This window comes from Arvicola amphibius, chromosome 5 (assembly GCF_903992535.2).
Source record: "Arvicola amphibius chromosome 5, mArvAmp1.2, whole genome shotgun sequence".
Taxonomy (NCBI): Eukaryota; Metazoa; Chordata; class Mammalia; order Rodentia; family Cricetidae; genus Arvicola; species Arvicola amphibius.
Window position 1 is genome coordinate 138746359 of NC_052051.1, and position 13595 is coordinate 138759953.

The 13595-nt window shown below is 46.1% G+C and overlaps 1 protein-coding gene across 1 annotated transcript in view; it reads right to left on the minus strand.

Moving 5' to 3' along the window:
• Fech (ferrochelatase) overlaps nucleotides 1-6065 on the minus strand; it is a 34671-nt gene extending 28606 nt beyond the window's left edge. The window contains exons 1-2 of the mRNA XM_038331593.1: nucleotides 5901-6065; nucleotides 311-437 (exon numbers count right to left, since the gene is read on the minus strand). Coding sequence (XP_038187521.1) covers nucleotides 311-437; nucleotides 5901-5967 — 194 coding nt within the window. The 5' untranslated portion in view covers nucleotides 5968-6065. The remainder of the gene's footprint in view (nucleotides 1-310; nucleotides 438-5900) is intronic.
• Between the last annotated feature and the right edge of the window lie 7530 nt (nucleotides 6066-13595).

Here is a 13595-nt window from a genome sequence, read left to right on the forward strand (position 1 = left end):
CCATACATTTTATAGGCATAAACATGTTCAGTTCACACACAGATTTTCAGTATGCACACAGTTGATTTCATATCTGAAATATACTAGGAACACATTCTTATGTGACTGAAGACTACCTTTAGCTGTATGTCCTATATTAGTCCTCAAACCCATTATTTAGTAGCTGTTAAAAGGAAACAAAGAAAAGAACATACCATTGATAATAAATATATTGCACTTTCCCAGTCCCTCTCCCCCTAGGTTGCTTGAACCCACTTGCGTTTGTCATAATAGAAAACAAAAAGAAAGCCTTAGCTGAGCCTAAAGTTACCTCTTTTCTGGTTGAGCTTGAGGTTTTGCAGATTTGCCGTGATGCACTTTCTCTGTGGCGGCTGCTGCTGCCGCTGCACCCGACTGGCGCCTCCACGGCTGACAGGCCCTCGAGCTGCCATGCGCCACTGTGACAAAATCAAAGTGCTGGCATGAAATCTAGTTGGGAAGTAATTTCTTTTCAAGGGGTCCTCAGGGCATAATTGCTAGCTTTAAATTTTAAAATGGTACCACGGCAGAGGTGACTTCCCCAGAATCTCTGTAGGCAGGTAAAACACAGAGGACTCCTTTCTCTAGTGGGCTGGGGTGCAGGTTCCCTCCCCCAGGGTGGCGGTTTTTTTTTAGAAGGCAAATTTTGCTCAGATCTCATCCCTTGAACCTCTGCACACTCAGAATCTTTCCACCCGTGGGACAGAGCTAATCATGGGGAAGGTGAGGAACTACTAACGTAGGGTTATTTAGAGTAGAAGCTGAGCCCAGTTCCCAGTTAACTGTCAATCCAGTTTCTGTCTTCAAGCCTTCTGGGTAAGACATCAGAGATGGGAATTCCAGAATTACCCTGTGCTCACATGATAAGAAAGGGCAGGAATGCACCCACAAGATGTAGAATAGCTCAGAACTCAATACCCCACATGGCAGACCAGGCTCCCAGGGCCGATAGCTCAGGCGTTTCCTCCCCCCTAAGTTCCACAGCCAATTCCAGAGTCTATGCAGCTCCTTCCCTGCATCTCTCCTCCATAGGGCAGATGCTGCCATCCATATAAGCAGCTGGTGACCTTCAGGGTGGCCAAGGGGTAGTAGGAAAGAGCTGCTGGTGGGAAGACAAGCAAGAAAGCTTGAGGGTCAACATTTGTCAAGGCCTCTTCTCTGCAGGGGTTTGGGAGAGTTCAAGACTTCATCCTTCCAGATGGTTAGAATGGTCTATCGGTTAAGGATAAGGGACAGACAGGACTTGCTATTCTATGTGCAATATACATAGCTCTGTGTATACCCTTGACCTGGGCTCCACAAAAGTAGGTGATGGTCCAGGAAAAGAACTGAACCAAGGAGTACATGTGCCATACTGAGTTGTAACATGAAGTATTGGTCCATAAATAATTATAAAACTAAACTGAAACCGCAAGTTAGAACTGAGGAAGATAGTAAGAACAGTGGTCACTACTGTGTGGCCTCCTTCTTCTGTCTCCTAACACCGGGTTAGAAACTAGTCTGGGACCAGTCATCTTCTGCCTGGATTCTCCTCTAAGTGCCCTGATGAGGGCAAAGTTCAGGCTGGATCAAAGCAGCTCTCCCCTTTGTAAGCAGTATGACCTGGGTCAGACTATGATCTCATAGAGCCTTATCTCCCCCTCTGTATCACAATGAACTCGGAGGATTTAAAAATCAAGAGAAGCACTCTGTAGCACCCCCTGCCATGTGGCAGGGGCTACTACAATATTAGTATAGAAGTTTCATTTGGAAGCTTCTAGAGAAAGCAGCCATGCCTGCTCTAACTTCTTTAAATCACCCAAATGGGAACCAAATAAAAGAACATGGGACTCCCAAATCACCTAGATTTCTTTCTTTCCAGATAGTACACATTCACAAGCTGGTGCATGTCTGTAACCAGAGCACTCAGCGAGCTGAGGCAGGAGGATCTTTAGTATGAGACCATCTGGGGCTTGAGCTAGATCTTGTCTCAAAACCAATAAATAAAAGCAGATGGGTGCACAGCCCCAGCAGAGCCACCACACGAGCTTACGCTGGCGTAAATTACTAAATCAAGGCAGAGTGGAAAGACGGATGTAAAGAAGTTCAATTCCACTCAGAGGAGCCTCAAACAACCCGTACTCCTGTTTCAGACAAGTTTAATTATGAACTGCACGGTGAGATTTAACCAGGGATTCAATCACGTGCAATGTCTCTAAGTCCCTGCATGAACAAGACCCTGTGGGGTATGAGGATAGAATTCTAACTGACGGTCATAAATAAGATTCCTTTCTGTGAACCTAATGAAAGGAAAGGCGGGGTAGGACTAGATTCCCCAGCTAGTACATTAAGGTTTCCTAGAACGAGTCATGCCTTTGCGTCTCCGGCTGACCAAATTTTGGTACTGATAAGGGATCCTTCCTACTGTGACTCAGGATTAACACACCTATCAAGAACATCTTAAAACATCCCTCTCTGGCAGCTGAGCTATTAGAGATACTGAAGGGCACAAGGAGCAGGTGGCCAGAGAAGATTACAGAGGAGGAGAGTGTGCTTAAGGTGCCGTATGCTGGTATGAATATGTCATAGAGAAACCCACACAAACTTTACAAATTACATATACTAACTAAAATTAAATAAGATCCCACACTATCTTAGAAGCAGGGACTGTGGGAGCAGGGGGACTTGCCTCCCAGTTTTGGACAGTTATTCTAATTTTTGTTATTCCAATGGATTGTAACAAGGAATAGGAAAAGGACTGTCACCATCTCCCACCCAACACTGTCCTATATGGCCATGGTAGGAGAACTTACAGAACCAACGTAATTTCTGACCCATTAAAAATTAAAATCTATCGGGGCTGGAGAGCTCAGGGGTTAACGGCACTGGCCACTCTTGCAGAGGACCTGCGTTCAGTACCTTGCACCCACATCTGGTAGCTTAGAAACACCTGTACCCCAGTTCCAGATCTCATGCCTGGGGTACCTCATATGCACATATCCCCACACAGGTTCACACATACACACAAATTAAAAAAACAACAACAACAACTTTAAAGCCAGGCGGTGGTGGCGCACGCCTTGAATCCCAACACTCCAGAGGCAGAGGCCAGGCAGATCTCTGTAAATTCGAGGCCAGCCTGGTCTACAGGAGCTAGTTCCAGGATAGGCTCAAAAATCAACAGAGAAGGGTCTGGAGAGATGGCTCAGAGGTTAAGAGCACTGATTGTTCTTCCATAAGTTCTGAGTTCAATTCCCAGCAACCACATGGTGGCTCACAAACATCTGCAATGAAATCTGGCCTGTTGACATACATTCAGATAGAACACTGTATACAAAATAAATAAATACATCTTTAAAAAACTCAACAGAGAAAACCTGTCTTGAAAAGACAAAAAAATAGAAATTTTACTTTGAGCATATTATGAAAAAAATTTCCATGTATGGCTGCTGTTACATATATTGCAAAAAGGAAGCAGAAGACATTATGGATGTGTATATGTATCTTAAGCCTAAAAAAAAAGATGGGGATTTAGAGAGATGGCTCAGTGGTTGACACACTTGCCGCTCTTGCAGAGAACACAAGATTGGTCAGCACTCATTGGATAGCTCACATGGTCAGCACTCATTGGGTGGCTCACAAATACCTGTACTTCAGCTCCTGACCCCTCTGGCCTCTGCAGGAATCTGTAGTCATACCCACACACAGACACATAATTAAAAATAAAAATAAAATTTTAAAAAGAAGGAATTGAACAGAAAATTATTGAATGCATAATAAACTAGATTTTGTATATTGCAATATACAAGACAAAATAAGAAGTGATCATGAAAGATAAAAGTTTAATTTCTGCATAAAATCTTAAAAACACAAATTACAAAACCAAAAAAAACATGCATAAATTTAATAGAACTCTTGAATAAGAAAATACAGAACTCTGTCTCTCTCTGTGTGTCTGTGGTGTATGGCACACTGGAGGAAGCATCTTACTACTTCTAAATGGTAAAAGCATAGAACATAAAACTATTTTTTCCAGTTTCATTTCCAGAATTCAGTTGCAGAAAATACAGTTTTCTCTTAGCTAATATTAATCTTTTCCTGTCCACCAAAATGATAAAAGCACTGTAATACCGTCTTAAAAAACTGGCGTGTGAGCATTTAACCCGGCAACTCACAACTAAAGTGCAAAGGATGAAGCCTTCAGCCACAAATGGTGACATCACAAAAGGCTGTGGGGACACAGCAGAAGTGGGAGCAGAAGCACTGTAAGCGCCAGACACTGTGGAGAACTAGGGCAAAACCTGGACGTGTCAAGACTGCTACCTTCCCGACCTCATGGCCTCTGTGGTTGCTGCACAAGATTTGCACAAGATCAAGCCAATCCAATGGTCCATCATGGTGTGGGGAGGGGCTCCTAAGCCCCAACCTAGCTAAGGAGCTATTATCAACCAATGCCTGCTGGAGAGGGAAGGGTTAGGTTCTTTTTTAAGGAATGGTTCCTGATAGGTAGACCATGCAATGGTTCTCAACCTGTGGGTCGCAGACCCTTGGGGGAGGGTCAAACGACCCTTTCACGGGGGTCACCTAAGAGCATTGGAAAACATATATTTACATTGCAATTCATAACAGTAGCAAAATTACAGTTATGAAGTAGCAACGAAAATAATTTTATAGTGGGGCGGGGGGGCAGTCACCCCAGCATAAGGAACTGTACTAAAGGGCCCCAACGTTAGGAAAGTTGAGAAGCACTACTCTAGCGGGTGACTTCAAACCCATAGGTATTTGGGTAGCATAAATTGGATTTATGAGTTAAGGGTGGGGGAGAGGAGACAGGAAGTGGGCATGAATCTGGAAGGAGTTAGGGGAAAGAGTTGGAGGTGAATATGATCAAAATAAATTGTTTGCACAGATGAAATTCTCAAGGAATAAAACTATTTTTTTCCAAAGCATTGGATCCTGTAACATAGCTGGAGCTGAGATAAATTGTGGTCTCTGAATCCTCTCACTCAGTTACTTCTGACTTACACCAAAAAAATTTCTTTTCTCCTATTATTTCATGACCTCCAGTCTTGGGTCTGCTAGACTTTCTTGGCCACAGGAAAGATGGTGAAGGATTAATTCGGTACTTCTTTACTGGCCTGTCCTTATCTTAAAGATAATACCTTTTGTTTCCCAGTGTCCTAAGGGAGCTGATCTTCAATGTACCTTATTGTCTTCTAACAAAGGCACTTGCAATAACGTGTGGATGCTCGGAGTATATTTTCTCCACCTGAAGTAGAAGCCAAACTGACAAATTAGGAAACTCCTTTGAAATGGGTCAGGTCTAGTCACCATTCAAATTCGTTAAATGAGTGTCTAAAGCCGAAGTCTTTTTACATCAGTTAACTGAGGAGCTCTCTGCTGCCTAGTTCACCTGCGTCCTAATCTTCACAGCAAATAAGCGAGTTTGGCGAGATCGGGACCCTGGCTCAAAGTGTTCTAGCTCAATTCGGTCCGAGTGTGTCCCACCCAGGGTCCCACCAGCTCATCTAGTGGGCACACACATTAGCGAGGTGTACCAGCAACACTTGAGATCCCACTTATTCTCTAAATATCCCACGCAAAACTCTAGTCCGGGCGTCCCCACAGTGGGTCCTTCTACCCAGAAGCCATGGCATTGGCCTGGGAGGAGCAGCAGTAGACACCGTGATCGTCACCAGCGGGGAGCGAACTGCAAGGCAGATGCCAACAGTAATGGTGACAACAACTCCTGAATCTCTAGGTGTCGGGTCCTTCAGAGACCTTCCCTCCGGTAACCACTAATTCCAGCTACTGCTCGAGGCCCCCAGCTGACCCTGGCGACTCGAACCCGCGGCTTCCCGGCCGCTCCTAGCGTTCGCGATCGCAGACACAACCCCACTTACGCGGCTCGCGGAGCAGCGAGCCCGCAGCCCGCAGGGCCGCAGCCAGGTTGGCGCCGGCAGAAAGCATTTCCGGGACGGCCAGGGATCCTCTGTAGCGGCAGCTAGGCCCGGCGAGCGCCTACCCGGCTGCGCTCGGCAAACGCTCTCCGCACATTCGCCAGGCGACAGGGGCGGGGCCAGCAGGAGTCCGCCCTGGGGGTGTGGTTAGGGGCGGGGCTTGTAGGCCCGACTGGCCAGGTGCTGCTGGCTGGAAGCTGGGTCAGGCCGAGGGACTGTGGCTCGGATCCTGCCACCATGAATCACCATGCCACCATGGATCAGCACACCCGAGTCCCTCTAGGTCCCCGTTGCCATCACGGGTCCCGCTAGGTCTGCAGCGCCGGAGGATCTTTCAATCTGCCATCCTGGACGAAACTGGAACGGCATTTACGACTCAGCAAAAAGACTTTCTGGACGTTTCCATACTGTCCTTAGACGTTCCCAGGCTTCTGCCTCCCTTTCCCAGTTTGGTTGCTTCCAATGCTTTATCACAGTGTAGACCCTTTCAGCTTGTTTCCAGAGCAGAAAGAGAAAGTGTGTGTGTGTGTGTGTGTGTGTGTGTGTGAGAGAGAGAGAGAGAGAGAGAGAGAGAGAGAGAGAGAGAGAGAGAGAGAGAGAGAGAGGGAGGGAGGGAGGGAGGGAGGGAGGGAGGGAGGGAGGGAGGGCTTTCTTCGAAGCACCTTTCTGTAGCAGAGTTTAAGACAAAGGAACCAGCGTAACATCGCTGGTGTGAAGGCATTAGGAAGCGTGGAGGTCAGGAAGGCAGATGCAGACCCGATTAGGAAGGGGCTATGGGGAGACAAAAAGCAGAACAGAGAGAACATTTTGAAAGATTGAGAGCGCACTAGGAAGAAAGAACGGTAGGGTAAGGCTGATAGCTGATGGAAGAAGTCCCCGTGGAGGCTTGGGGAAGGATGGAAGGAAGGGAAGGAGAGCAAAAGAAGAAGGCAGGCAGGAGTCCAGATAAACCTGACCACTGGTGGCTAAAATCTGAGCTCTTGGCTTTACTAGTTTATTGTGTTTCTAAGACGGATGTAAAATGTAAATGTATTACAATTCATATAACTGACAGGATTACCTCCGTGTGCATTCTCCCCTTGGGACTGAGGACTGAGCCCAGAGCCTCACACACGCTAGGCATGTGGCCTGTCTCTTTTTACATCTCATTTTGTGTCAGGGTTTTGTAAGTTGCCAGGGCAGGCCTTAAACTTGCTATTTTCTTGTAGCAGCCTCCCCAGAAGCTGATATTGCAATGCTTTGGCAATTCTTGATTTCAAAAAATCAAATGGTACTGGAGATTGCTCTCTAGTAGAGACTCTGGGGGAAATTTAGGGGATAGAGGCCGATAAGGCAGAGACTGGTTTCTTGAGGGGGCTGCTTCCTTTCTTATGAGAAGGTGGAGGTGAGGGAAAATACCTGCCCAGGAACAAACATCTAGACAAAAACAATAACAGAAATGGGAGGACCCAGGGCTCTTACAAAATACCGAGTCAAGCCTAACCCCTGAATACCCATCATTACAAGATGACCTTTGTGGTCATCTAAAGCTGGAACTTCTCTAAAGTTCTTCTAGAAAATGAACTACAGCGGCTCCACAACACACTCGGAAATGCTGTGCTCGCTGATGCAGGGCAAGGCCACAGGTCTGCGAGGTCTCTTCTGTCACCTCTGGGGGGCCCTGAAGGAGTCATTCCGCCACCTTGGGTGCTGAGCACTCCTGCTAAGTGGAGATAACAGGGGTTTCCTGGCCCCTCCCAGAGACGTGCTAGTGGTTAGCGATGGGGCAAAATGCCGTCACTTCCCACAAAATCTACAGCTGAGACAGAAAGCAGAAAAGAATTGACAAAAACGTTTTATTCCAGACATTAGCCCAACATCATTTCAAAAAATTAATGAGCACGATTTCTTTCATTTTATTTGTTTACTGACTGAAAAACTCAAAAATTTTCTGTGTACAAAGCTTCTTGAAGGACATACTGGGGATTCATGGGTTCTAAAAAGACGGCAAAACTTGGGCTGGTGAGAAGCGGTTCAGCAGGTAAAGTGCTGGCTGTGTAAACCCCACCACCTCGGATTCCTGGAATCCATGATGGAAGGGAAGCAGCAACTCCTGAGAGCTGTCCTCTGACCTCCACACATGTACCACAGCCCACGTGGGCCTTGAACTTACTATGTAACTGAGACAATCCTGAACTTATTGATCCTCTGGCTTCCACTATTTAAGCACTGGGATTACAAGCATGTACTACCACACTTCAAAAAGTTTCTGCTGAGCATAGTGCAAGCGCTTTTAATCCCAGCACTTGGGAGCAGAGGCAGGCAGAGCTCTGTAAATTTGAGGCCAGCCAGACTACATAGTGATTCCAGGACAGGACAGCCAGGGCTATATAGAGAGATCCTGTCTCAAGAAACCAAAAACAAACAAAATACTTAGTGCTTAGCCCAGAAGTTGTGAACTCCGGATTCAGGGTTACAGAACATTTTACAAAGCGCTTGAAAGGTAAAAGAAGTGAGATTTACAAATATTTGCATATACATATAAATACTTCTCTCCCTAATGAGATTTACATATATTTGCATATATGTTCCCCCCACACACACCAGCTTGCGTTTCAAGCAAAATTCTATACCAATTCCATTAGCAAACAGAAGGCTGAAAGATACAGGCTTTGTGTTGACTGAGATAAGCCGCGAGGGAGAAGATTTGTCTGAGCCCCTGTGACTTAATTAGTGAGTAAAACACTCGCCTGTCACAGACCATACTCTCGAGTTCAGCCTGCAGTTCTAAATAAAATGAATTTGTTGGTTTCAGCTCAGTGCTTCAGGGAAGGGGGGACTCCCCTAATTCATTATTTGCAGTGATTGGCACTTCTGAGCTACACAAACTAAATTTATATTACTCCACTCGGTCTCCTTAATCAGAAAAAGACTGGGGGAAGGGATTCTGCACGGAGAGAAAAAGCAGTTCCACGTGACAAATGGCGAGCCTAGAATCATCACTCAGGGAAATCTGAGCCATTGTCCTCACAATTAAGACCTAAGCCACCAGATCCGGACCCAACTGCAGCACGGCTTTGCCTAAAGCCACAAGGAAGACTGTCCGGAGCCCACCAGTGCTCACACTCACTGAGTGTGTCCACAGTGAGAAAAGTGCTGCCCGGGTACTGTGTGGGATAAAAGTGTGGAAAGGTTCTAAAGGAACTTGTACGTACGTGCAAGTAGCTCATTTACTAGACAAGGATGAAGGCAGAGCCACTGCCAAACACCTAATGTGTGGAACTGAACGATAATAGGAACCCACATGGAACGAACATTCTAGGTCACTTAGGCAGCTGACTACGAAAAACACAAAGATACACAACATAAAGCAGGTCATGGCTAGAGGCCAGGGAGGAAAGCAAAGAAGGCAGAGGAATGCAGAGAGGCCGGAACTGCTACTTTCTGTAGACACAGTCTGGCGTGAATTCTGCCAAGGTGAAACAGGAACAGGAAGACCTCTCTCTTCAAGTGAAACCTGAGCAGGGGTTCTGGAGCTTGCGTGAGGAAGGATGGGGACCCCTTTGAAGCCTGCATTAGTTTCCTTTGTCAGTGGGACGTCTCAAAATTTTGCTGTTTTTTTTCTTTTTAACTCTGGAATTTAGAGACCTTTCATTAAGGTATCAACAGGGCCACAAGCCCCCTGTCCATCCTGGTCACTCCCTATCGTCTGGTGGGGTGACAGGCAGGGCTTTGAATACCTGTTATACTGGAACCAACTAACCCCATAGTCCAATTTCAAGTACATAGGTAAAGACCCTTATTTCCAAATAAATGCATACATGCAGAATCTGGGAGTTAGGACATCAACTTCTTTTAGGGGTCTTGAGAGACCTGCAAGGAGGTCTCATGGCCTGAGCAGAGTGAGGCTTGAGGTGGGGTGAAACCAAGGCTCCTTGATGGAACAGGACTTTGCAGGTGATGAGGGGTCTTTGGCATGGCCTTCTGAACTGCCTTCCTGCAGCACTGACACACCTGAGCTCCTAAGAGTTCCTTTTCTCAGTCAAAGGACAAAATGGGAGCACCTGGACCGACATTAAGCCAGGAGGTGGGAGCTCACACCTTCAATTCCAGAACTCCAGAGGCAGAGAGAACTCTTAAGAGTTCATGGCCAGCTTAGTCTACAAAGCTAGTTCTAGGACAGCCATGGCTATATAGAGAAACCATGTCTCGAAACAAAACAAAACAAACAAGACACACACCACACACACTACATGACTAAACACATTATTCCCTCCCATAGCTTATCACTTTTTGTGAGCTCCTATTTGTAAGGTGCCTTTGTCCCCATCTCCACAGTGGCAAAAGGGTGCCAAACAGAGCCTGTCTGTTTCCTCTTGCCAGCAGCCCAGGGGGGTCCTGAGTCTTGAGCAGACTGATGTTATTTTCTTGGCTTCAGTCTTGCTCTTTGAAGGTGTGTAAATTTGCAATCCCCTCTTCCCAGGAGGCTTTTATTCCCTCCCAGAACTGTGCAAACCCCAAGCTCATTTTGCTACGGGCTAGAGAGCCAGCTTTCTGGAGTTTTCTACAGAAGAGCCAGGCATCTGAGTCCCCTTTGCATGAGGCTCTGGCCCTGGCTCCATCATCCTGCTTTTATGTGGATATGTTCGCCTGTGAACGGCAGAGCAGCACACTTAGGATGTGTGCATTGCTTAAAGGACGGATGCTCTGCTTAAAGTCCCTCAGCGTTTTCGCTGAGGTCAGTTCTTACCCAGCCCCAAATCTAACCCAATAGCTCTGACTTTGATGCTACCTCCACTCCTCCCCGCAATTCTGTCTCCCAGCCAGAGCTGTCCTTTTCACATTCAGCTAAGGGAGGAAGCATTAAATGTATATACAGCAGGGACAAAAGGTGAGCGAAAGTTTCACTGACTTCAGGCTCAGAGGGCTACAGAATGCTCACCCAAGTACTATCAGAATTTACAAGAGGAACTGTCAGCATGGCAGACTTGAGCAGCTGAGGCAGGACTGCCTTAAGTAGTAAGGCCTTGTCTCAAAACACAAACCACAGAAATGATTTTACAAGAGAAGACATGCTGAGCCCGAGGAGACACTGGCGCCAGGCAGGACGCACAGGGAAAAAATACAAGCCTTGTCTTTAATGATTCCTCCACGATTGTCCTGTCTCCATGAGCACATAGCCCTTGGTGATCATCTAAAGACTGTCCAAAACTAACAGTCTGAGGTCCATTTACTCAATGCTCTACCCTACCCCCATTCTAATTCCTGGATGCCAAAGAAAACAAAACAAAGGTGTTCTCGAAATTTACCAGGTATGGACCTCTGATTACACAAAACCCAACAGACCAACTCTTTGGTCTTGCAACATCCTGTTTGGACTACTGGAGAGACAGCATTCTGCAGTCACCAGTCACCTAAAGAAAAAAGGAGCTTGAGACACATCCCCTAGAGGTGGTCTTTCAGGACCCAAGCTCTTATTGTCTTTGGTTTGTTTCCTCCCAACAACCTGTCCTTGAATCACTGGGCTCTTCCTGAGCAAGTCAACAGACACAGGATTTTAACCATAGCTGTAAGGAACGTTCGCCTAGTTCTTGGCTCATCCCCACCTTTGCCAAAGGAATTGCTGATTTTGAAAAAGAGGGTCTCCACTGAATGTCTAGACCCTGCCAATCACTGACTCCACTCGCTAAACTCACTCTTTGAAAGGTGATCCCACCCTATTCCACAGATGAGGGAAACACCTGTGCAGAGGACCCGAGTTGCCTGAGGCCACAGAGCCAGGGGCAAGGCTGGTGTTTGCACCCAGGTGTGCCAGTGTTCCCAAAGTAGGGGCTGTTCCATTCTCCCAAAATACAACTCAAAAAGATAAAATGCTAACAGGGGCAGGGGCCAGAGAGCACTCATGGAGTTCATGGCTAGCGTCATGAATTTATTAGCATGGAGGACCACAGCTGAGAACCTAGGAATTCAGATTGGAAGCCAAGCTGCGATGCACCATGGAAATCCCATTCAATAATCACAGTCCAAGGACAAAGCCTCTCAGATTCCCAAAGACCCAGTTAACCGTCACCTACAGTCTTTAAGTTTCATAGATTTACTACATTTGTCTTCATTCCTTGCCAACCTGCGCTACCCAACAGCTAATGATTGAGTGTTCCTCCCCTTCCTTCATTCTGATTTGTGTGCTCAAATATAGGATTGTGACCTCTGGGTAAAGACGGGGCTTACACACAGATTTAGCTTCATTTTGGCCCAAACCCCACCAAAATCTCCACAGAGGTCTTAGAATGGGGGTGGTGGGGTGGGGGTGCTTTTTGTTCTCAAGCACAAGTCAAAAATAAAGAGGGAAAGAACACTACAGGAACAGAATTTTAGAAGCTAGAGGGCAGATGAATCAATATTTCATGGTTCAGCCAGGCGAAGAAAAACTGAATTGTAAGCTGGCCATTCTAAAATAAGAACCATTTAGATTTAGACAACAGAATCCCTAGTGGCTAGGACTGGCGGCAGCAGGTGCCTTTGGAAGTGGAGATGAGAAAAACATGCTATAATGAGATGGATTGAAAGTCCGTGAAAGCAGCTGTCAGATGCCCAGGGTCCCACTCTGCGGTGGGGCAGCGCCCCCATCTCAGGGCCAAGTGAAGTGCATTCCTGGACAAGTTGTGCAGGTTCTAGGTAAAAGCGGTAGACAGCCCAGGGGACTTTTACAGGAAGAGGTAACAGAAAGATTACCCGTGTGTCTGGATGTCTTCGGGGATTGAATCAACTGAATAAAACCTGATATTAATTGTAAGGAGAACGAAAAGGCACAGAAGGCCAAGTAACTGCAGTTTACTACACATCCAACAGAAATGGTAACTCGACGGAGCTGGAAGAACGGAGACATGAGGGGTGCACACGGGAAAGTACAGTTGTTTGCCGAAGAGCAGATGACGTCTAAAATGAAGCACCTTGCGGAAAAGCATGCGGGCCAAGCAGCATGGAGGTAAATTTAAATTAAGCTAAACTTGGACAACTTCCATGACTCAAAGCTGGTGCTACATCAGCTAGCTGAACCTCTGCTCTAGAACTTGGTGTTCACTCATGACTGCCTTTAATTCTGATCAAGCTGACTGTCTGCCTAACGACCCCCCAAATAAACTGTTAGCGGAAGAGTCACTACACTGAACGATTTAAGATGGTATGAGTTTTGGTACCTGAATGTTATGACGTCTTTTCTCCTCAAAGGCTTGAGAGACATACATGATGCTAAGGCAGTTTAAATAACCCAGCCTTTCCCCAGTATTCCCATCTCAACTAGATGACAGAGGTCATTAAGGACTGAAATATTAGTTTGAGAGCCTAAAGGTTCATTTGAGTAACTGTCAGAATCATCCTACACCAGTTTTAATTGGGAATTTTCAAAAAAAGGGCCCCATTTATAAATCCAGATTTAGCTAGTCTAGTGTAAAATTCAAGCACTAGTGTTTATAAGATCCTCAGGTAATTTACAATATGCATCCAGGGTTACTCATAACAGAAGTGAACTATATATTTAAGAAGACATTTTTAGGAAATGTTACACACAACACGGTGGGAAGGAGATAAAGAGAAATTTGAATTGCTAAAAATGGTTGAAGGACATGTAAAGACAACTGAAAGTATATCTAGGTGCTTCTT